At 42.8% G+C, this 24,070-nt stretch overlaps 1 protein-coding gene across 5 annotated transcripts in view; it reads right to left on the bottom strand.

Annotated features, from left to right (window-relative positions):
- Window positions 1-376: 376 nt before the first annotated feature.
- Window positions 377-24,070, bottom strand: part of LOC133476538 (axin-2-like) — a 47,828-nt gene continuing 24,134 nt past the window's right edge. Inside the window, exons 1-12 of one of the 5 annotated variants that reach the window (XM_061770067.1) lie at window positions 17,694-17,907; window positions 17,102-17,448; window positions 15,375-16,319; window positions 13,507-13,647; window positions 10,979-11,081; window positions 9,536-9,676; window positions 8,038-8,453; window positions 7,766-7,915; window positions 7,447-7,680; window positions 7,233-7,334; window positions 5,164-5,289; window positions 377-2,080 (exon numbers count right to left, since the gene is read on the bottom strand). In XM_061770067.1, the coding sequence (XP_061626051.1) occupies window positions 1,954-2,080; window positions 5,164-5,289; window positions 7,233-7,334; window positions 7,447-7,680; window positions 7,766-7,915; window positions 8,038-8,453; window positions 9,536-9,676; window positions 10,979-11,081; window positions 13,507-13,647; window positions 15,375-16,207 (2,373 nt within the window). In that variant the 5' untranslated portion in view covers window positions 16,208-16,319; window positions 17,102-17,448; window positions 17,694-17,907 and the 3' untranslated portion in view covers window positions 377-1,953. Of the gene's footprint in view, window positions 2,081-5,163; window positions 5,290-7,232; window positions 7,335-7,446; window positions 7,681-7,765; window positions 7,916-8,037; window positions 8,454-9,535; window positions 9,677-10,978; window positions 11,082-13,506; window positions 13,648-15,374; window positions 16,320-16,576; window positions 16,713-17,101; window positions 17,449-17,693; window positions 17,908-24,070 lie in introns of those variants that run through there. The other 4 variants (XM_061770070.1, XM_061770068.1, XM_061770071.1 and 1 more) reach the window with 4 other exon arrangements.

The following is a 24,070-nucleotide window of genomic DNA, read 5'->3' as shown; positions in this document are numbered from 1 at the left end:
TAATGAGATCCCAACGCCCATTGTTGTGGCATTCGTCTATCTACAGCGATGATAATATAATGCACAGATGTTGTAGGGTATCCATTTGTGTGGCTTTTTTGTGATGTTTTGAGCTATTTTTCTCTTTCTCTTTATGCCCATAGTGTTTGCCACCCCATGGTTTTCTGGAGCACACTTTCGTAAAAGGTCACTGGTCAATCAATAAAGATCATATTGCTAAAATATATATGTTTTGCTCTTTCGCTTTTCAAGGCTGCAAGAGCCAGACTTGGATTACATAATGCCTTCCTTTTTTTGCCACATACATTCCTGATGAGAGTTCAAGTAAGAACTGAAAATAATTATTAACTGTGAAAGAAAATTCTCCACCACCATATTTCATTTGAAAAATATAAAACTTTAATAAAGGCTACATCTCTCAATAATTACAATAATTATAGGTCCATGTAAATCTTTAAATGAAACTCTTTATATAATGTATAATTTACAGTTTTGATAGAATGAAAAAAGGCTGTGGTGTAAAAAAACAAAAAACAAACATGATTACATGATATCATTAAAAGCATAAAAATATCTTTTTGACATAAAAACCCTTCTGAAAACCAAGGGATATATATTAAAACCCTGAAACAGGGTAGCACATGGTATGGCATCCATTTAGGCACAGGCGCTGTACTCCTAAAACATCAGCAATAGTGTGTTCTTATAAGTGTTGTTTTTGAGCGTATACTCCTGATGTGCAACACATGTGTCAGTATCCATACTTTCCAATGCATAATTACAATGTACACAGGAGTTCTGTTAAATACAAAGTCACTATAGCAACATTCAAAGGATATCGGGCGCCATTGTTCTTCATTGTTCACTTTCCCCCCCCCTCTCAAGCTTGTTCTTGCTCAGCTCAAATAATTTTGGTGTGTGAGCTGTAAACACGGCCATTATTAGATGGTACAACTTGTGCACCAGGTCTCAGCTCTGTGTCTCCCCCTGTGCAAAGCTCGGTTTACAAACAAAGGCACAACACAAAAATCGAGCTCCGTTGCCAGACTAAAGAGACAAAACGTGAGCTCCGGCAAAGGGGGAAGGAAACGCTAGTGTGACAAGACTAGCATTTCACACTTTCAGCAGCATATAAGACTGGGATTGACCATTAGAAGCCTTGACCAAGACCAAAGAGGGATGTCAGTTTGGATCAGAGGGGGTAACAAGGCGGTGGGAGGTGCTAGGCTAGTGTCACATCCTTTGTGTAGAGTAATATGAGACAAAACAAAATTCTAAACAATTTCACCACAGTATTCTCCCAACATTCAAAGCAGCTTGCCTTTTGGCTGGAAATGGGGAGAGTGTAGGAACAAGGTTGGGAGGGGTAAGGATTTTTTATTTATTTTTTTTAAATAAATACTCAATAAAAACCTTCAACTCGTGACAAAACGCATCTAAATACAATACATGTATATATACATATATGCAAGTATGTATATGCACATGTATAAACACTTTTAACTATGTAGTAAGCTGAAGCGCAGGCTGACTGGCGTGCTGCGTCTCCAGTCCTCCTGCTAGTCCGCTGTACTTGACCCGCGTGTCAGTGTAAACCCACAAGTCTCTCCTTACGCATCACAACAGTGGTTATATATTCAAGAAGCTGTAAAGGCCCCCCCCCCCCCCTCACCTTAAATTGGTCTTTTAAAGTTTCTCGAGTCGTTCCCTTGTGTTTCTAAGGCTGGTTGGTTGAGAAAATCAGGGAGGGACAGTCCCTCCTCTGGGTTAGGCATACTTCATTGGCTCGTCTTCCTTCAATCACTCCTTGTGCTGGATATATTAACTCTTTTTTTTTTTTTTTTTTTTTTTTTTAGCTTAGTATTAATCATTTCTAGAAATCAAGTTCATTACAGACTTTTCCTCAAGTTTCCGGGACTTTAGCTTTTGGTGTAAAGGATGTTACTAGTGTTTCTAGTCCATCCTCTCCACCTTACCCAGCACCTTGCCATCGTACATGGGCAAAACCGTGGCATCCTCCCACACCTCCTCGAACACGGCACCGCACTCAAACTCATCGCTGGCCTTCTTAAAGTAGTACCTGCGGAGGACACAAAAAGACAGCATGACAAAATGCACTGCATGCGTTTTTGGTGTTGAAAGAAGGAAAATAAAACCTGGCACGATCTGACTTACGAAAAGGTGCCAACGTAACTACTTCCGTTTAAACACTGGCGCTAAATTCTTTTTAGCCCAAATCAAACACTAACAGACACGCAGAGAGCCAGAAAGGGATCGTGCTCAAAGCAACTTTAGTCATCGCTTTCATGGCATGCTGCACACTTCAAAGGCAGAGAGTGACTCCACCTCACACCGCCGCATCAACACAGCTCAACCCCCATTTAAACACAATCCAAGCTGTGTGTGTGGGGTTCTGTTCATCCACTTGTTCGTCATGACTGCTCGCCATTCAACAGATGCCTATCTTTTAGCAACCTCATATTAAAGTTGAAGGGTTAATTAGAAGCTGTCTTAAATTCTCCCCACCCCCCCCCCCCCCCCCCTTTCCAACTCTTCAGCTTCTAATTGGACAGGCTGTCAAATGTAGGCCTTTTCTGTCACATAGGTTGACATTTCAGGTGCCTCCGAGTCTGCATAAGCACACTCCGCTGCTTGCACATGAGCACATATGATCCCCATGTTCCTCTCTTACACACACAAACACACTTGGGAGCATACCAATCCCCAGCAGAGAACTGAGGAAAAAGGCTTGGATGTGGAGTGGAGGCTGTCCTGACGCAGCGAGTGGGAGCAATTCATCGGATTTGGGCAGAGCCCGAGGGGCTTTACCCAGGGAGGTGGGAGGTGTCTCCTGGAGGTCAAGGGTCACCAAGCTTTCCCACTCTTCTTCTCTCAAGCTGCGATAACTCCCAGGGTTAGTTTGCTCCCAGTTATTATGAAGCCAAGGCTCCTAATGACGTCTCCTTTTTACTTTCAAGCCAGACTCAGATCAGCAGGAGGCGATTTAATGATAAGCTTTCTAATGTAAAAAAAAACAAACTCATTTTTACTCTATTTTACATGTGCCATAACTCACAATACCAAAAAAAGTAAAGGCTCTGTATTTTTATTAGCCATTTCTCACCTCAAAGTCATTTAATGCCACATGTACATGGGTGAGGGGCATGCAAAAATGAAGGTGGTATGAGCACAAACTACAGGGCTCTTGTGCAGCTATGCGACTGGTGTGAAAGTTGTGATTGTTTTGTTAGACTTCGCGGCCCATCTTCATTCATTAAAAAAAAAAAAAAAAAGATCTGCTCAATGTTTGACCTCTCTACGATGGCTGAATTTAACGTAACGCTTCATTGTCACAAACGCCTCAAAGTAATCATTTTGTTTCAGTGCACAAGAGAGACAGACGGAGCCTTTCCATTGGAACATGTTTTATATGTGGTAGAATTTCTCTCTCTCTTTGCAACATCTGGCACCAATATTGTCTGGCAGAGCTGCAGCATACTGTTCTCTGTTGTACCAGTGCCATGTCCAAATTAACCAACTCCACACATTCTGCTGCCATTGAAGCCAAACTCTTCATGTCCGCCTCCCTCTTCTTTGCTCTTGCTAAAGAATTTTGCGTTAACGGGGGTGCAACGACTTGTTTCTATCTCCTAACAAACAGATGTGCCTGCAACCTCATGTTGATGGCACAGAGACAAAGTAACTATTGATAAATGATGCATTTATTCATGTTTTTCATTGGTTGGCCACTACATTTAATGAAACAGTCAAATGCATATTTCTTTTAAGGATTTCCTTATCTGACGTTGGCGGGAGCTACAGAGAATGGTGCTTACACCATTTGATTTTAATGCCTGATGCAATAATGGGGGAAGAGGAATTTGAAGGCCTCTCAGTCTTTGTGCACGAAATAAAATGGATCAGGCTTCAAAGACATTTTATTAAGGCTGCCTTAGCATGGAAATTAGTACCAGATGTGCAAACAAAATTGCTGCCGAACCCCCACCCCCTTCAGTGGATCAGCCCAGTTTCTTTTCAACTAAAAGGCTCCAGTACTTCACACTCCGTTCTCAGCTTACAAGCACATGACCAATAACAATCAACGCAGCAGACACCTAACGATGGATTTACACTGCATGGTTCGAGTGATGGCACAATTCGAAAATGTGCTATGGCAGTGTCCAGACAAATAAAATGCAGAGAATTGGATGTCCTCAATCATCCTCAATGAAATCAGGCCTCTTCCAAATGTGAACAAAAATCTGAGCTATTATCGGCTCTCAAATATCTAATCTAATCTACAGTGAAAGTGCAGCCCTTTAAATATGGTCACTAGAGGTGTGTCCATTAAAAATAGTGACAATAATTGAGGCCAGTGGAGTACAGTTGCGGTTACCTTCATTTAAACCAGAGGGAGGAAGAGTCAGTCAAGGCCAACTAAACTTATGTAATGTTTGATATTTTACCATTTACTAATAATTTTTTACTTCAGTGCTGTCACTGACCAGTTTTGAGTCATTTATTTAGTTACATACGTGCAATTTGGACATCTGCACAAGTGGATTGTTTCATGTGTTCCATGAATGTTAAAATAGTGCACTGGAAATGTCCATCCATCCATTTTCTGAGCCGCTTCTCCTCACAACGGTCGCGGGAGTGCTGGAGCCCATCCCAGCTATCATCGGGCAGGAGGTGGGGTACACCCTAAACTGGTTGCCAGCCAATCGCAGGGCACATGCAAACAAACAACCATCCGCACTCACATTCACACCTACGGGCAATTTAGAGCCTTCAATTAACCGACCATGGAATGTTTTTGGGATGTGGGAGGAAACCGGAGTGCCCGGAGAAAACCTACATAGGCACGGACGGGGAGAACATGCAAACTCCACACAGGCGGGGCCGGGGATTGAAGCCCGGTCCTCAGAACTGTGAGGCAGACGGTCTAACCAGTCGTCCACCGTGCCGCCGCACTGGAAATATATTCCCCAAAAAGGCTTTCTATGGGGCATTTGGCAAATCAGAAGTGGGTACTTGGAACTGCAGTGAAAATACAGCCTAAAAGTCCTTTTTACTTCGAAGGCTCGTGAAGGAGTGTGAATGAGCATGATTACATACTGGTGTACAGTGCGTACATGGTTATGGTGTCGGTGGTGTATTTACCGGTAGTTGCCTTTCTTGCTAAGCTGTTCTTTAAAGTGTCCCAAGGTGAGGCAGTGGGTCTTCATCACACTCCGGTAAGGAATCTCCTCACCACAGAAGAAGTAGGTGACCATTAGTTCATTTGACCTGTGTCGAAAAAAATAAGACATGCTTTAAACATCTCTACTATTTGGTGCTATTTCTTTTTAGTAGACGATGGCATTAAACAGATGGCAATACAGACGTTTTAGAAATTGAATGGGCAAGCTAACTGGTTCACTTCCAGTGATGAATATGAGGTGGATGACTTTGTAGGTGGGTTAAAATTCTACATTCAATCTTAATCTTAAATAAGAAATCTTAATAAGAAAGAGAAGGTTGTTCAGGGACTAAGGGTCATGGGTCAGATTCCCCTGTGTGTGCAAGTCAGAAAAGGCTGTGCACATTTACCTGCCCACTCAAATCTGTCATTTACGCACCCACAAGCCAGGTACGCACCCTGGGTGGGGCAACCCTAAAATGTGGGCATTCCATTTCCCAAACTTAGCACGGCGTGCATGCTCCTGTGGAATCAAGCCCTTTCCGTCTTCCGCACTCCAGAGGCTGTAGTAAGTCAAGCGCCCCGTGAAGGTGAAACATCATATTGCGCATTTTGAGACAGGTAACTGCCTGCCGACGGCTGACTCCTGCTGTTGGTGCAGGACACAGCTGACCCATAATATTCACCTACGCTCATCGATTGATTGCCCAACGGCCGTAATGTGTCCCTACCACATTATGCAGACTGGCGAATGTCAGCATATCATATGAATGAATATGAATAGGATGAAAAACATCCACGCCAGCTGACATTTTTTTCACCAGCAAGAAGCTTTTCGCTTTAAATATGCTGCTGGTGGGTTGGAGTTTTTTTTTTTTTTTTTTTTTTTAAAGCGCATGGCTCCCACTACAGTCATTGTAATGGTGCAATGGTGAGTATGATATTGAATCATTTGTTAATTTCTTCTATGTCAGATGTCAAATATGTTAAAGTGACTATGGTTGCGGGGCACCGATGAGCTACAGAATGGCACGTACGCACTGTTTTATTGATGGACCTCCAAAACATGCATTCTTTCATGACCACGGTATTATGATGAAATTACTTTTACTGGATTTATTTCATTTAGAATAAAAAATAAATAAATGCTCTCCTTCAAAGTGTACCATGTTAGACAGAGCGGTGCACAGATCTCATTGGCGACGACACATCTGCTATGGAAGGTATTTTCGTATTTAAATTGTGCTATATGTTCCAAATGGATTTCTATGATATTCAAAAGTCTCAGGAGAACTCCATGCTCCATGATTTAAAGCCAGCCACAGACTTCAACGGGCCACGCCTCTTTGGTGGCTGTGCACACATTTCCATGATACGCAAGCCAGGGGCGGAAAATATAAGAAAAAAAAAAAGACTTTCGCACGAATGGGAAAATATGGCCCTAAATCCTGGCTGAATGTCTACATGAGAACAAACAAGTTGTAAAGTTACACATATAATGATTTTAAGACAATCCTAATTCACACACAGCTGCAAAAACACCCCAAGGCACTGTCATATGCATGTGTTCCTACCACATGCGCACACCAACTGCTTACATCTTTGGCCTTTTCCAAGAGTGTTTTCTATAATGTACTATATTAGGGTTGGGTTCAGAGTTATGGGGGTAAGTGGTCTTCTCTAGTCACAGTAAATTTCTTCATCTTGAGCGACACACGTGACTAACTTCGACCATTCGTGAATGAATACAATGCGCTTCCAATGTGCATGTCCTCTATTTTAGAAAAGATGCATCTTTCAGTGTTTACATATAGTAAAATCATTTGTGTGCTTCCTCTCCAAAATGCAGTCATCGTGTGAATGAGCAACCATACAGTTTTTAACAGTTCCTATTACAAGCAGTGTCGTGTAAATGGTCCCTGAGAGGATGATAATAAAGACTAAAGAAATAGAAATGAGGAGCACAAAAAAAAGGGGAAATAAGTTGTGAAAAACTTCAAGTAGGAAAGAAAGTGAAGAAAATCGAATTTAACAAGAGCGAAATCCTTACTCGTCCGTTTGTAGTCCAAGACTGGCAAGAGAGCTTCCTCCGGCAGGGAAGGCTGTGGCTGGATGGCTCTGATCTCTGAGGCCGACGGCCGCTGTTGAATGCCTTTTAAAGTCAATTAGATAAATTGATCATGAGTATTCAAAACTGTTTGATCACTGGACACCATTTAGATGAATTTATTTCATGTCATATCTGAGTGTTAGCGTAGTCCTACCTCGGTTTTGGTGGCTTGGAGACCTCCTCCAGTCTACGGCAGGCCTCTTCAAGCTGCGCTAGAGTGTTTGGTGGGGGCAGCGGCGGCATGGCTGGGTCCTGTATAAATGGATGCCCAGGGTGGTGCCCACGAAGGTTAGCCCCAGAACCAATGCCACCCCCACCCCATAACGAGTGAGTTCGAGCAGGCAGGGTCTTGAAATCAAGGGGGTTGGGCTTCTTAAGGCCGGGGTAACTGTGAAAAAAAAAAAGGCCCACATGAGTATGAACTCATGATACTACTGTTCTGTAGCGGCCCTAGTGGTTTGACAGACACTTACCCGTGAGGCTTGTGTTTGCCCTGTCTCTCACTCTCCAGAATCCACTGCCAAACATTTTGAGACCGGTCAGTGGTATCAAGCGGAAGGCATGTTGACGACAAACCTTCATTGGAGGATCTGACTTGCCGTCTTGACAAAGTGCTGCAGCGACTAGTGAAAAAGAGAGGAGCATCAAGAAAGAACTTCAAGACTAAAAATTTCAAGATACCGAGGACCATTTGGTGAAATGCAACGGTGACAGTGACTGACTACACGTTCTGATTGACACTCACACAGGGGTAAAGTCTGAGTAATTGGCGCCTCCTGAAGGGCAGAGGCACTGTACACGCTGAGCTGCCTCAACCTCAATCTGCTCCTTCGTCTTAGGCCCAGCATGATGATGGTGGATATAGTGGTGATGGGTGTGTTTTGTGGACTGCCGGCCAGACATCAGAGCAGCACCAGGATAAGCACCGAAGAAGGACCCATGGCCTGAGGATACCAAGGCACCTGTCCGTTCTGGGGAGTGTGAGCGCGGTGAGTGCCGAAGCACACCGGGTGACTGGCAGCCAGGTGTCTTCAGGACCCGTGATAGATGATCATCGAGGATAGCTTGGGGGTCCTCCTCACATTGGTTACCAGATGGAAGAAGAGGGTGATGGAGGGTAATGTTGCTGGAGAGATCTGTGCTTTCCTCTTTTTCCTCCTCCTGGGCAGGCAAAAAATAAAATAAAAACAATGATGCGTTTAAAGAAACATTTATACACAGTCGCACGTGGGGGAAGGCAGAAAGCTGAGAAATGTATGTTTCAACTTACACCAACTTATATCTATAATCCTCAGAAGTCAGCGAGAGTAAAAGCTTGCATAACTTGATTTGAATTTCCTTTTGCCAGACTGTTATCATCGCTAACAGGCTTTGGGTGTGCTTCATCTATAATGCAGTGTGCCTATGCATAACAAAGAGACTGGCACTACACATATTCAGCAAACGTGCCACTAGAGAGAAGCTAAGTGCTAACTATTTGAAGAAACTTCAAGAGTATCTAGAAACCCAAGTTTTAAAGTTACACTGGATGAAAAACTGGGGGACATAGTGGAAAAGGGAAGAAGCAGACAGACTTTTAAATCCCTAGGCTTCATCCCTGTTCTTTGACATGCCAAATCTGGCATAACGGCTGTTGTACCTTAAACACTAACTACTGTTGTGCAGATGGGATGTAACAGTTTACAGTTTCCCAATAAGCTCATAGCGTTTAAGACAGATTGGATTACTGTTTCAAATTGTAATCATTACACCCGTATTAAGCATCTTGTCTTTCTTTATTTTCTGCACCACAACAAACAAACAAATCAAAACTGTAGATAGCGAGGGTGAGACAGTCAAGAAGAGGGCCTCAGACACATATGCTACAGTGTTACGAAAAATGGTGATTTGGCTTCTCCTACGAAAAAGCATTAGGGCACAAGTGTGGCCGTATTTCAGTTTTTATAACAGCAGACGGACAATTATTACAAGATAATTGACCTGGACGAAGAGAATGAAGGGAATGAGGGAGGCAACATACGAGTTCTCATTTTTATGTGTTTTTGCATTCAAAATAAAATACAATTGTAATCCTTTCACTCCGTTTACATGTGATTTTTTTTGGGGTGGGGGGGCATTTCTTTTAACAATATCATAACACAGACAACCGTCATAATTCTGGTCAATATAATTGTGATATGCAATTATCATACAGATGAATCTCTAGAGGAAATGTAGAGGTGTGCGTGTGTGTGTGTGTCTACCTCTTGGATCTGCTGTAGCCTCTCCGCCAAAGAGCTCATGGTTTCTTGCTCTCGCTTCAGTTTCTCAAGCCGCGTTATGAGTTGGGCAGCAAATGATGCAGGCTCAACAGGGGTCATCTCTTTAGGCAGACGATGTGTCCTCTAAAGGATAAAAAAACACAGTGGGAAGGACACTTTAATATATAACTGCGACGTGTTCCTGACAGATGCAATATGGCACATTAATCCGCTGCCCTTGTCCTAATCCAGTCTTGTTCCAAAAATCCTCCAACTATTCCAAAAAGCATGATCCAGATGCCCTTGCCCTCACAAACCTGAACCCTCTTTACTGCCCATCACACCCCAGATTTCCCCATGGCCAGTGCCCTTGGCAGTGCCAGACTGCTGGGTAGCAGTTGGTTCATTGCTTGGAGGGGAGGCCCCCTGCCTGCACCCTCTGTAGCCCAACCAAGCCATCAGCTAGGCAGCGTCTGAAGTCAGCACACTTCAAAGGGCCCTTGTCAAACATCAAACGCGCATCAGGGGTGGGAGGGACACACAGCTTCAAACCTCCGAATAAAAGCCAGATATTGACGGAAAAGAGGGAGCGAGTAAAGAAGGGACGAAAATGAAAGAAGTGCGACAAAATTAACAGCATGAAAATAATAAGGACTGAGAATGTGCGATTGTAAGGTGGCAGTGGTGACAGTGAGGGAGCAGGACAAAGGCAAGGAGACGACACAAGAGTCAAATAGCGGGACGATCTAAGGCAAAGTAGCAATTCATTTCCAAGTTGCATGCAGGGCAGCTCAGAGATACTCTAGTCACATTATCCTACTTTCAATATATGCACCCCCTCTTTTCTGTTATTTGGAACACTGGCTTTCTTGATTTTGACTTTTTTGTTTTGTTTTTCTCTCATCTCTTTGTATACACGATGAAGGGATAAGAAGAAAGGCAAGTGAAGCTGCTGGCAAAGGAGCACCAGTCCTACATGCCCCCCCCCCCCCCCCCCCCCCGCCTAGGGCTGGTACATCATGGGAGTCAGAGCCATCTCCAAATCAGGAGGGAAACATTAAAAGAGTGCAAGTGGGAAAGGGAAAAAAAAGAGATTGAAACAGAGAAAAGCGAGGAGGGGAAAATGAGGACCAAACAGCACTGTAAAGTGCACGCACAGAAAGCACACACTAAATTTAGTTATTTTTATTTTTGTTTTTCAAATAGATCCACATCTGAAAAGAGCAGAGGTTTTGACCTTCCACCATTTAGGTAGCTTGTGTGTATTTAATCTTTTCTTTAACACTGCAACAGCAGGGCAAGAGCTCAGGTGGTGGTGAAAAGGCCTCCCTCCAACAACTATCTATGCTTTTTGCATGTTGCGGGACAGAAACAATACGATAACTTCCAACAACATCTTCTAACGGTACGACATGCTACAAAAAGGGAATATTTAAAAAGACTTACTGGAAAGTGGGGAAGTGTAACCTGGCCATTGATCTTGACACTGCGATTCATCTCTCGCTGGAGATGCTTCTTGGGGGCCAGCTTATAAGGAGGGATTCCATCTCTGTAATGTAAAAAAAAAAAAAATACATCAACGTTTAAAATTAAATAAACTAAACTTATCGGATGCCGATTCTCTGCTACTGACACCACAACTTCCTTGTCAACTGCTGGTATTTAGAAGCATTTGTCAATCTTTGTTGTGGAAAAAGAAACAGCTGGGCAGCAGTTCATCAGCAAAGTGACAAACACAACATCCCCCAATGGCGTACCACTAGTCGTCACGCTACAGAAAAAGTCAAAAGGCCTCACATCTTTCAAGCCAAGGCAACAAAAACACACATCACAAAACCCAGCAGAACAATGGGTGAGATATGCTAAACACCCTCCCGGGGACGACTTCAAAAGAGCCTACTGATAAGATTAGTCCTTGTCAACTTTGACAGCACTCCTTAATAAAATGAAATACTATGCACTAATCTCAATAGCTGGTTAGAAGATTTTCTGTATCACTGACATTAGGAAGACATTCTAGCCTGCTGACAATTAGGTAATTATTATGGGAATTTGAGTTTCTCCAGTTTTCTACCCTTTTGAGTCAGTTGCCACTTAAGATGAGCCAATTATCTTGGCCGTTTTGGCTGCTCAGAAGTATCTGACCTAGCCCAAGCGCTACTTTTCTGCTACTGCTTTGAAATCTCACAGTCATGCACATATGCACCCACTGCCATCTTCGTTTGGCAAGCGCTTTACTGTGAGCCTCTGATCTGAGCAACATCAAAAGGCTGGTTTGTAAGATAAGGTAATGTTTGAAGTTGGTGCTGCAACATTCCCTTGCGTCCAAGTAAATCCATAAATAAGATATAAGCAAAAACTGAAGCCCTCCATCAAATCCCCCCACCCAAAACCCTCTTCTTCTTGTTCTTTATCTGGGAAATTAAGGTTCAAATTTGCAGAGTGCCTTTTACCCACTAATCAAATTGTTCCCTCGAATGAAAGAGCAGGAAGCTGTTTTTGAATTACTGAAATCCATTTGGGTGGATAGACAAAAGAAGTGTAGTCCTTGACAGGAGAGATGTGTATCGCAGACCTTGGTGAGAACTACAAGAATATGACATTTGACACACAGTCATATTCATCAAGCGGTATAAAAAAAATCATTATTGAAATCGTTATCATACATATTACAGCCAGGCGGGCATTATTACACAATCCATTTTTTTTTTTTTAATGGTAGATGAGTGCCCCTCTCGCAGAACTGTTCTCTCTCCACTCACCAACAAGTCATCCTTCCTCAAAGAAAAGTGAGGAAAAGCCAAACTAAAAAAGATAGGGTGACAAGGAAACCTACTTTTATCAACGCAATATCGAGCAAATGCCCTACTCGCTGTGTTTTTAATCAACCCAAACAGTCTGCACACTGGTGAGACAATTTGGCAGCTTGATGCTTTGTGTAAGTTTTGGAAGAGAAAACAGACATACTCTTTCATGGGTTCATGGGCCCTTACTTTATGGGGATCTCCTATTCAGTTGTGCAAGTCATTTTCAAAGCAGCCAGCCACCCTTTTATCCCCCTAAGCCCCCCTCACCCAACAATAGGCTGAAAGCGATTCAGTTAAGCCCTTTATACTCCACGCACTTTATTTTCTCACTCTCTTGCACTTTGAGCCCTACCACTCCCGCAACGGGCTCTGGAGGGTGGAAGGGAGACGCTGTGGAGGGCTGGGTCACGATGGAAGTGGTTTTTGGGGGTGCACCAGTCTGGCCAGGGGGGAGTTCCTCTGTCCCAAGGTCTATCAATGAGTAACCCCTGTGAAAGCCTTGCAGACACATGATCTCAGCACGCCACAGAGGCCAGTGGCAGGAAACCGACCCACCATGTGAGTAAGCCTCCTTTCATTTGGTGCCAACATTTTTCAATGAGTTTGTCTTGAGGCCCAAATGGCCATTTCCCTCCCCCTCTCCTTTAGCTCTTCAAAGAGAAGAGCGATTAGATAATACGAAGGAAAAAAATAGGTCTGTTGTGGCAGAAGGGTGGGTGGGAGGGCTGCATTTCAACTTTGAGGAATATGAAGCAACGTCCCCACCCACATCAAGACAATCATATTTTCGTCCTTCTCCCCCACATGTAATGCATCAGAAAATAAAACCTCAAAAAGGTCTTTAGACAAAATGGCTTAGGCAGTTCTCTCCCTTGAGGCCATGACAACGACACATTAATTGTATTACCTGTTTAATTAATTTAATTATTCACTGGCCCTTTTTTTTTTTGAACATGCTTCAGCTGCCAGCTACAAAGAAAAGTTGAGTCTGTTGATCTACAAGACCAATATTACTCTTCATACCCCCGGTTGATTTCCTGGAAGTGTCTTGAATGTGTGTTTCCAAACACATTGAGAAAATGGAAATAACATCCACAGAAATTTGACCAGTTAGTGACTTGCTACGTTATCTCCCGAGGAGCGCATATGAATTAAAAAAACACTTACACACTACTGTCTGTCATCGACATCGAATCATCAGTCGTAGCATCACTGGAGATCTCACTGTCATTGGCACTGGTGGCAGGAGCCAAGATGTAGCCAGAGTTGACGAAATACGGGCTGGCATTGTCTCCTCGCCGGTGTGCCCTGTGAACAAAAAGAGAATTGACATTTGAATGTGCTGTTTTTCAATTTTGCACTGCAAAGCAGTGTCTGTGAGAACATGTCACAGGATTGATGTTTGCTTCTTGATGCGCATTCAATCCAATTAGGAAGATAAACGGGACAACTTGAAGTTTGTTTTGTTGACATCCTCAGTAGATTTGTGTAATATGAGTCATTAGCACAACACTGTCATCCACATTAAGAGATCTGTCTCTCCCTTTTATTTCATGCCATCATTCTTTCTAGCATTTGCTCCCTTCAGTCTGGGAATCCTCCCTTTCCCAAACTCCCTCGCTCTCCTCAAGTCTTTCTGTGTGACTATCTACTCTCCTGCTGTGTTGCATTCCAGTTGTAGTGGTGAAGGGGGTGGATGAGGAAGAGAGGCGAAGAGGAGGAAGGGGGAACTTGAGCTTTTGCAGAGTGGGGGAGAGGGAAAGGGGGTAGGAGGGCCCCTTTCTTTATGAGAATCCCTTCTGCTGGGAGTGCTGAGAGGAGAACCCCAGCATGACTAAAGCTGTAGGCCCCAAGCACAAACCTGACCTTTGGAAGGTCCGCGCAAAGAGTCAGGTATTTAGCACAGCTGGGCTTTCTGCACCCCCACTCTCTTTCTCCCATCTCTTTTCTTCCTTCCACGACCCCCCTTACTGTCTTCCCCCTTTTCCCCCTCTTGTCTCTCCCTGCAAAGCATACTTGGTTTCACTAGCAATTTATTTCCCAAACAAAAAAGATAAAGTATTGAATTGTAGTTGCACACCAAGTAGTGGCAGAAACTGGAACTGAATAGAGGATGTTTTGCCACTCTGGAGTTGCGTATGGGAGATCTAAGAAGAAGAAAAAAACAACACTAGAACAGAGAATCTGTGCAGTGCCAAAATGAGTTCCACATGTTTAAAATGGAAACGGGTCGACCTACAGACAAGGGAGAAAATGTGGCCTTGTGAATGGTATGTCATTTTTCACTAAAAACTAAACCAAATAAGCTACACGCATCAACAACCTCTTTGCTTACTGGGTCCTAACTTAGCATTGACACTGACATCCAAATAAATAACCAACTTTTTTTAAATGAACGCTGAGCATGGCAACAGCACCACAGACGGGACAAGTGCTGTTCTATGTTTCTGTATTCCTTGAAGAATTGTTTAGCTATTAATACAGAGCACGGATTATTGTCCAAAACACCTTTTCAACAAAAACATTATGTCTCTAGAAATAGTTAGTAACTAGTGACCAGTATTTGTTTTGGTGATAGACATTTGAGGATTATGCTTGCTGGCTATTTATACTTAAAACTGTCAAAGAAAGAAAACCGTACTGCTGAACTGAAAAAAACTTCCCCCCCCCCCCCCCCCCATTTAGCTGTAGTAGTTTGGCACTCGGTGTGTGAAGTCATGCCTGGACCGGAGGAAGGCTTTCAAAGCACAAGAAACTTGAGTAAGCCAGCAGAGAGTTACCTGCAAGACACTGTTGACTTAAAAGGAAGGCTCAGCTCCATTGATGTTTTTGTACCCAATACACCCCCCACCCGCTTACCCCGTAACTAACTGCATGGCAGGAGGGCACAAACATAAAGAATGTTATTCCAGGACCCTTTGATCAACCTGTCTCTTCCCCCCGCTCTTTACAAGAACTGACGTGAGTAAAGTATCCAATGAAAACTTCTGAAGAAACACGTAAGACGCACATCCTTGAGGAAACATTGTTCTTACCTGCAACTGTTCTCCAGAATTTCAGCTGTTGTCCGGCTGGTAGCAGTCGCCCTCAGGGATTTAGCAGAAAGTCCGACAACAGAACCTAACGCCTTTGCCTTCAGGTCATGACAGCTCCACTCCTCTTCCTCCATAAGAGGTGGAAGGTATCCACACATTAGCTTGAGGCTGCCGAGCGTGCCGTGATTCGCGTAAGCTGCGTTCTCACAGCCAGTGCGCACATATTCGCGGTATATGTCAGAGGTCAAAAACATCTGGTAAGCGTTCTCTTCCATGTTGGACTGGATCTCTGTCTGTGCCTGGTCAAACATGGCAGAGTCTATCTGTTGCTTTTTAATACTATCCTTTATGAAGGTCTTGGTGGCGGGTTTGAGCTGCTTGGCAACGATGCTGTTGTTCTCGATGTACCGTTTGAAAATAACTTTGGCTACTCGCAGTGTTTTGGTATCCTTTAAGTCCATTTGCCTGAAGCCGTTGCATGCGAACCAGAAGTCCAAGGTGTCCACGCAATTGTCCTGCTCCAAAAAGGTTCTAAATAGGTGAGCACCGTCTTGATCGCCAAGAAGAAAATGCAAAGACTTTGTCCATCGGATCAGTGGCGAGTCTGGGGACGCACTTCCCTCCGGCTCCCCGAGTCCATCCTCGTTCCTCCTTGGAGTGCAGCCGGGGAGCGCGGCGGCAGCGGGGGTATCTTTAACCTTGTTAAGGGCTTTCATTTTTCCAGACCGGCTGGGTATGTAGCATGACGACGCTCCCTCCTCTCCCGGTACCGGAGGACGAGGAGCATCTTCTCGGAAGCTACTGCTGATGTGCTCCGTAAGCGCCCCGCTCATGGCTCCGGCTCCGGTTGCCAAAGTGAGAGTGCCGTGGTGCCTCCACTGAGCTCCAGCCTAATCCTACTCACTCTCTAAAAGCAGCGGGGGAGCTTCTCAGCTCCTCTTCACTCTGAAACACACAAAGTATTGATCTAATCAAAGCCATATCCTGCTGAACTTCAAAGGAAGACATCAAGTAAACAGTCCCTCTTTTTTTTTTTTTTTTTTAAACCCAAAACAAAACTCAATAGGTTCAGAAAATGAAAAGCTTTTTTTTTTTCCCGTTTCATTGGTCTATTTATAATCTAAACGAGAGATCAAATGAAGCCCACATTCTCAACGTGCAGTGATCTGTCACATCCAAACATTTCGGAAGAATAAACAAACCAGAGAATCAACTCTTCACCATAACCGGATTCTGGCAGATGTGCCTCACACGTGTTTCCACGGCGCTGGCGTCATTTCGAATTAACTCCCAGTTGCGACCGTACCCCTTCGCCCGGTATCAAACGCACACACGCAAACTCACACGGTCTCGTTTTGTATTCGGAGCCCACACTTTTTGTCAGCACCCTTTTTTTCCAGGCACGCGCGGACATCCGAGTACGGAACATCCCACGTGACCCTAAAAGGGGAGTAAAACTGGACTCGGGCTAAGCAGCCCTGCGGGAAAATCGGCTCGTTTGCGCGTAAACGTTAGCGATCAATCACCCAAGTACTTGTCAATAGAGGCTATTACGGCTTTATAAAGGCTGCCAGCGTTTCTGCCTGTAAAAAAAAAAAAAATACAAATAAAAAAATGGCCACATTTCTTTATTCGCTTCAAGTTGAATTTCCCAGCCGGATGTACGAGAAACTTGTAGTTTTGATCAGGACGCACTATAATATCAACTCGTCGTAAAAGCAACATACCATCGCAGGTCTTATCCAACGGGAGTCCATTTGAAAAGTTGAGCCATTATTCCATTTTTTTGTTTGTTTTTTTTGTCTTTTTGCAAAGCTGCAGTCCGCAACTCTCAGGGCAAGTAATCCAGCAGCAAATGCGAGCATGCAGCGCATCCGCGGCGGTGGCCGCGCGTGTCCTCGCTCCAAGCAAAACACCGTAACGTCGCCTTCCCCCCCATTCAACAACTCAACTGACCTCACAAGTGGCACGCTCGGTCCCTATGTAGCTCTCTGGGGGTGTCCGAATGCAGAAGAGGTAAACCCAAGGAGGAGGGGGCTCCGCTTGTGGAATACATCCCACTTTTCCCCCCCAGCTATAGGAGACGCACAGACGGGAAAAAAAGAAAAAAAAGGTCGGTTTAAATTTTTTTTTTTTTTTTTAAATCTGAGTCACGTGTACGCGCTCGCGCACACAGCCATATAAGCTTCTTATCTCGCCCACAAACAATAAACATAGCCCCCTACCCCCCCTCGCGCGTTCTCAACTTCAAAGCTGAGCAGCAGCACATCAAAGCGGCCGAGAGAGGGGGCCTGTGGAACAGCTTCGCTCCCAACTTACCATCCATGTTCTCCGACAGCCAGCCACATTCGAAATCGTTCAAAGTTTGCCCACTGAGTCGCGACACGCAGCCGGCGCGGCGCCTTCGTCCTGTCAAGCTGGACGAGTCATAGCCGTACATTCAACTAAATGGCTGTCTTGCTCGACTTGTTCAGCCTCAGCTCATAACGTGTCAACAATTGAGAGAAGCCGTTTCTAAACCAAGTGGGTTTAAGGTTTAACTGTGCGGACTTCAAAGAAAAGAAGAAAAAAAAAAGAAGGCTGGCCTGGTCCCGGAAGATACATAACAACACGCGAAAGTTCCTCACCTCAGAAATGGCATACGACTTAACCCTATGAAATTAAATCGATAGAAACGGTCCCGTTCAACGTGTTACGTTGATATGGGAGCAAACACGTGTATTTGGGAGTGAACTTTATTAAAAATACATTTTGTGGGCACGGAATCAATTCACTCGCATACTAGGACCTTATCAAAGACAGACAATCGCGCTAACTCCCTGAGGCTTTGGAACGTTAGGAGGAAGTCAGTGACTCGAGTACAGTGACGCGAGTACAGTGACGCGAGTACAGTACTCGATTACTATATTCGCATCGCCTCCAAGTTTACACACCTAACACGAACGCAGCGAAACACAATTAGACTTTTGTCGAATATGGTTTTACACACGCTCGTGGTAGGCGTTTATACTGGCATAATTGTGCTTTTAGAATTCACCCCAAGAGAAAGTTGCAAGGCATAGTGTGGGATAGACCACACAAGCAATATACACTTTTGTTAACATTCTTTAAATTAGAGCAATGCGTGTAACATTTATTCTTTCAAGTTTCAATTGGCAATCAAAAATTGAAAAAGTGCAAAAGTAGTTTGTATTTGTATTTTAATGTAAAACAAAAGTTTTTCATAACTCAATTTTAGGCTCACAAAAAAAAAAAACGTGCCACAGGAGTGAGTGTGATGCTAAATAATTGTTCTCGTATATATGACCCAGAAATTTGGTAATGAGTATTAGTAAAGATATGTTGTCAAAAATAATAACACATGACGCGATGGCTGTGAGAGTGGGGACTCAATTCGTTTCCTCAAAGTTTATGTATCTTAACGAGTAACACCATATATATCTCATGTACAAGGATGGCCATTACGCTAGAGACTGGCAGCAGTCACCCTTGAGGCAAACGGCAGACAGCCGTTTCGTACTGGTCATACCACAGTGGTAGCTTGTTAGCCGCCACCTATCAGTCAATACACACAGTTCCCTGAATATACTGTATCATTCCTAACAGCTGAAAGAAGAACAAAAATAATGTTGTGAGTCACCCCAAGTCCACATGTGGAGTTTTGTGATGACAAATGAGCTTAAAACAATGCAATCAGACAGTCAAACAGTGAGATCATATCTTCAATATCAGACATAACGCATTATTTTCCTGACTACTTTAATGCTTCAAACACTTTTGTCTTTGATTTAATGTGGTAAATGGATCATTTGATGGCTTGCAGTCCGGACAGATTGTGGCAGCTAACAAGCAAATAACAGAGATGCTTTTGACTAAACTTCTGGGTTATAACTCCATCCATCCATGTTCCATACCACTTATCCTCCTTAGGGTCGTCCATTATATTAAAATCCAATTCAGTCCTCTGACCCATTTTTCTATTTAGTGTTTTTGAGCTGAGCCTACAATTAAAATATGAAAAATCTTATTTTTTCTCTTTTCCGTACTTTGATTTTCGTTTACCAATTGAAAATGGAAAGAACAAATGATACATGGATTTATTGCTAACGTGGATAATGTTACACAGTACATCTGTCAAATAGTATGTATATTAGCTACAGCCCTTGCAGCAAAGATGTTACCCTAACACAGTTACTTGTTCCACGTTCGGGGAAACAGCATAGCATGACATTTTGACAAAAATTGGACAGAGAGCAAAGGCAAGAGCTGTTTGCTAGTCTTTTAATTCACATGACTTTCCTAATGTCATTGTGACAGCCTCTTCGAGAGTGGGTTAGACAGTGATCCAGTCCCATGGTACTTCAAAGGTCCTTTTGATGTTGAAAATCAACTTTATGGGAGAATATAATTATGTAAGTCAGAGGATTCAAATTCGCAATACTCCCCTGATGGTACAGGACAAGACAACTAATGAAATCCAGCTCTTGACATGATTTCATGTTGCGTTATGAAAAAATGCTGTCTGGCGGTTCCTATGTGAAATTTCTACAGTATGGACCTGATTTACGAAGATCCCAAATAGCGGGTGCTAAATTGTGTGTTCACTCTAACAGATTGCGCACACTGTTGTTTGATAGCTATAAAATTGCAATCGTTTACGAAAATGCCAAATAGAGCTGTAAATTGTCTGTTTACGCTCTCTTACATATTGTGTTGGTAACAGGTGTAAATGAGGCGGAGAACACCGTTTTTTAAAAAGGGTTTTGCGCTTTAAGTAGCTGTAATTGTTTTCACCATAGAACATTTGGGAGAGCACCGCAAGGGTAAAATTAAGTTTAAAGTTATGTACCGTAATTGCTCATGTATAATGTGCATCCCCCCCTCCCCCCCAAAAACAATTGTCAAAAGTCAATAGTGCGCATTATACATGGGTATAGGAGAAAATGAAAAAGAATTTCCCATTTTATAAATGTATTACGCCATCTAGAGGTTATGAAAAAGCTTTACACTTGCATTCCAATGTGCTACCACCACCCAGAGGTTATGAAAAAGGTGCAGCCTACACTTTCATTCCAATATGACAGGGGTCCATATGACTGCATATATGTACAATTGTGCTTATTAGTTTACATACCCAGGCAGAATTTGTGAAATTATCATTATTTTTTAATATGACTGATGACTGAACAACAACCATCATTCATTTCTTTATGGTTATGTTTTGCTTAATGATAATGCTTTTCTGAAATAATTGAAAGTTTAATTTGAATCCCATTGAAATAAAATTCAATGTGTTTCGCCTGGTCCTTCATGTTTTCTTTAAAGAATTGTACACATCTTAAAAATTCTGCCTGGGTAATCAAACATATTAGCACAACTGTGTGTTTTTTCATTGACTAAATACAAGCAGGGCGGCACGGTGGACGACTGGTTAGAGCGTCAGCCTCACAGTTCTGAGGACCCGGGTTCAATCCTGGCAGACACAATCTTCAGTGCGCCTGGTTAGTACGTAGATCCCCTTCCACATCTGTTTTCGTGAGCAATCAAGTTTCCGCCCATTTTTGAACACACAAATGTGGAGTTTGCATGTTCTCCCCGTGCCTGCGTGGGTTCTCTCAGGGCACTCCGGTTTCCTCCCACATCCCAAAAACATGCATTAATTGGTGACTCTATATTGCCCGTAGGTGTGAATGTGAGTGCGAATGGTTGTTTGTTTGTATGTGCCCTGCGATTGGCTGGCGACCAGTTTAGGGTGTACCCTGCCTCTCAGCCGAAAACAGCTGGGAGAGGCTCCAGTGAGGATAAGGGATACAGAAAATGGATGGATGGGTGTACCCCGCTTCCTGCCCGATGATAGCTGGGATAGGCTCCAGCACGCCCGCGACCCTAGTGAGGAGAAGCGGCTCAGAAAATGGATGGATGGATAAATAAAAGCAGGGCTGTGAATTTCAAAATAAGGGCAAGTAAATAAAAAGAAAGTATTATATGTTCAAATAAAGTGCTTAACTTCAGAATAATTATTTGAAAAAAACTAAAAAAAAATACAGATACTTCGTTTTGATCATGGGTAGAAGCAAAATCACGCATTGTAAAAATGTATGATACATAGGTAGAAGGGTTTTCCAGAATTTTGAGGTCAACTTTGGGGGTGCGTATTATACGTGGGTGCGAACATAGTACTGAGTTACAGAAAAGAAATCTATCACATTGATAATTTTGCCAAAGCCAGTAACCGCATAAAAAACATGATTTCTTTGATTTAAGAATGTATCTGCCAAATCCTGCATAACACTCCATTTAAAAAAACAACTAAAAAAACTGCTCTGGGAGAGCACCAATTGTCAGAGTGCGCTGAAATGACCCAGACGCAAGGAAATGCTGACTTGTAAGGAGTTATGTCAGGCGATATGGTACAAATCCTTCTTGTGATTGGTTTAAGTCTGTCCTTAGATCATTCAGATGATCCAAAATTGCATTGCTGAAGACACAATATGTTACGATAATTTTTGTGTCTGGGATTAAAAAAAATAAATAAAAATGTTGACACGAGTGGAAAAGATCCATTCTCCCCACCGCCTCTCATTTTTCAAACATGTCATACTCGCCACAGTAGCGCAGTCATCGTTACGCACGCACAGTTTGCAACTTCCTTTTAGACACGGTATTTCAAGACGAAAAAGCAGCCACCACAATTCGTCTCAGGGCAGCATGCAAAATTAACTGTGTGTGCAATATTGCCCATTTGGCAGACACAATCTTCAGTGCGCCTGGTTAGTACGTAGATCCCCTTCCACATCTGTTTTCGTGAGCAATCAAGTTTCCGCCCATTTTTGAACACACAAAACTTTAGTAAATCAGGCCCAATGTGTCTGCATCTGTCTGTTTAGTGGCGTGCATTAGGGTCAAGTTGGGCAGTGCCCCTCCAGGTCCAGCAGATGGCAGTTTGGTGGAGAAAAAATATTTATGACAGTGCAATGACTCAATTGTGTGTACAAAAGATAGTAATGTATGCAGTTAAAGTATGTTTTTTTGAGAAATTTCCTCAGTTTGTATCTTTGTCGGACGTTCTTACTGGTTTCTGCTGTCTATTCTCTGCCTTCATAACCAACACCCGGATGAAGGCCAGGGGGCTGATAGGCATTGGGGTTTTTGAATGCTTGAGCTCTCAATAAATAAGCCTTTTTACATTTATATTATCCTAACTGAGTGCCTGGATCCGGAATTCTTTGCAACCTCTTTTTTTTTTTTTTTTACAATTAACTATGTTTACATGCACAAAGTAATCAGGTTGCTTCTACGTTCCTATGTTCGTTCCTTCTACCTTTTCACACTTCTCTGTGTATTCCCTGTTTACATGCAGTAACTGCAATTCGATCTTTGGTGAAATAGCTGCCTCTGCTACACTAGGTAGCAATGGAGGTTCGACAAGTGAAGGCGGTCGCACACTGCGGTCGAACTCGATATCACAAAAAAATGACAGTTGCCGACTCACCGTCGCACATTGAGCTACTGGATATATGGACGCCATTAACAGTGCAGCTGTATAGGCATTTGATGCTGTATGTACACTATATTGTACTTTTTCACATTTATTAAATTATAAAAAGATAGCTTAATAGTTAAGGAAGAAGCAGTTTGCTCAAGAGAGTTGATGTGGGTGAGAATAAAAGCGAGAGTGTGGAGAATAAAAGCGAGAGTGTGGATATTTAACAAAAAAAACCTGGAAATGTATTTTTAGCGTGAGTGAAAGCTTATGTGCATTTTGATTGGCTGTAATATGCGATGTCGCAACACTGTGCACTGGTGATTAAAGTTTTGAATCGTGGCAAAAGCAGTAGCAGACTGATCGGCCACTTATGAAAACAGTTGCCAAACCCCCCTGTGCGACAGCTCAGTCGGGTTCGGCCGCATCGCGCGGTGTGCGGCAGACTGTACCGCGAGCTTGGTATTGCAAATATGAATCTGTTCTCAATTGCCTTACCTGGATAAATGAAGGTTAAATAAAAAATAATATTTGCACTAAAATCGTCCTTGGCTCTTGTGGTTATGGAGGCCAGAGATGAAAATCACTGAATGCACCTGGCGCTTGTCAATGCTTTACACTACTACAAAAGGTCCTCTTATAATTATCGGATGCCAATCAAAAGTCAAAGCTGGCTCAGCTGCCCAGGTCATTATTTTAAATGCATTTATAGATAGAATCGTGTTCATGAAGCCTCATTGTGTTTGTCCAGTTTTATTTGACTCAGTACAGTTTGATTAAACAGCTGCACAATTGTACTAGATGTGAATGATCTTCACACTCATTCAATACTATTCATACAGCTTTTAGGCACAGCTGACATTTGTTTGGTATTACTTTTAAATTGACTAACAAATTAAACATTAGTTTCAGTCTTTTTAATTACATTTGTGAATAGAATTTTATTTATTTTTTTGTAAAAATACACCTGTTTAACACATGGATAAACAGATTTGCTCAGTCAGTATGTCGCAGTTTAAAAGAGACGTTCCAAAGATTTGACTTTTTGAACAGGTCTGTTTTTCTTCCATCTATAAACTTTAAGGTAAAATATTTACTTGTTTAAGCTGATGTAGCACACATTCAGTATGGGTTCATCGTTTTTCTTTTGCATATAAAAACATATTGAATGGAACAATATAGATTAGAGAGTGTAGCTCAATTCTGACGAGGA

This window comes from Phyllopteryx taeniolatus, chromosome 4 (assembly GCF_024500385.1).
Source record: "Phyllopteryx taeniolatus isolate TA_2022b chromosome 4, UOR_Ptae_1.2, whole genome shotgun sequence".
NCBI lineage: Eukaryota > Metazoa > Chordata > Actinopteri > Syngnathiformes > Syngnathidae > Phyllopteryx > Phyllopteryx taeniolatus.
The sequence above is the reverse complement of the archived record's forward strand: the minus strand, read 5'-3'. Positions and strand labels throughout refer to the sequence as shown.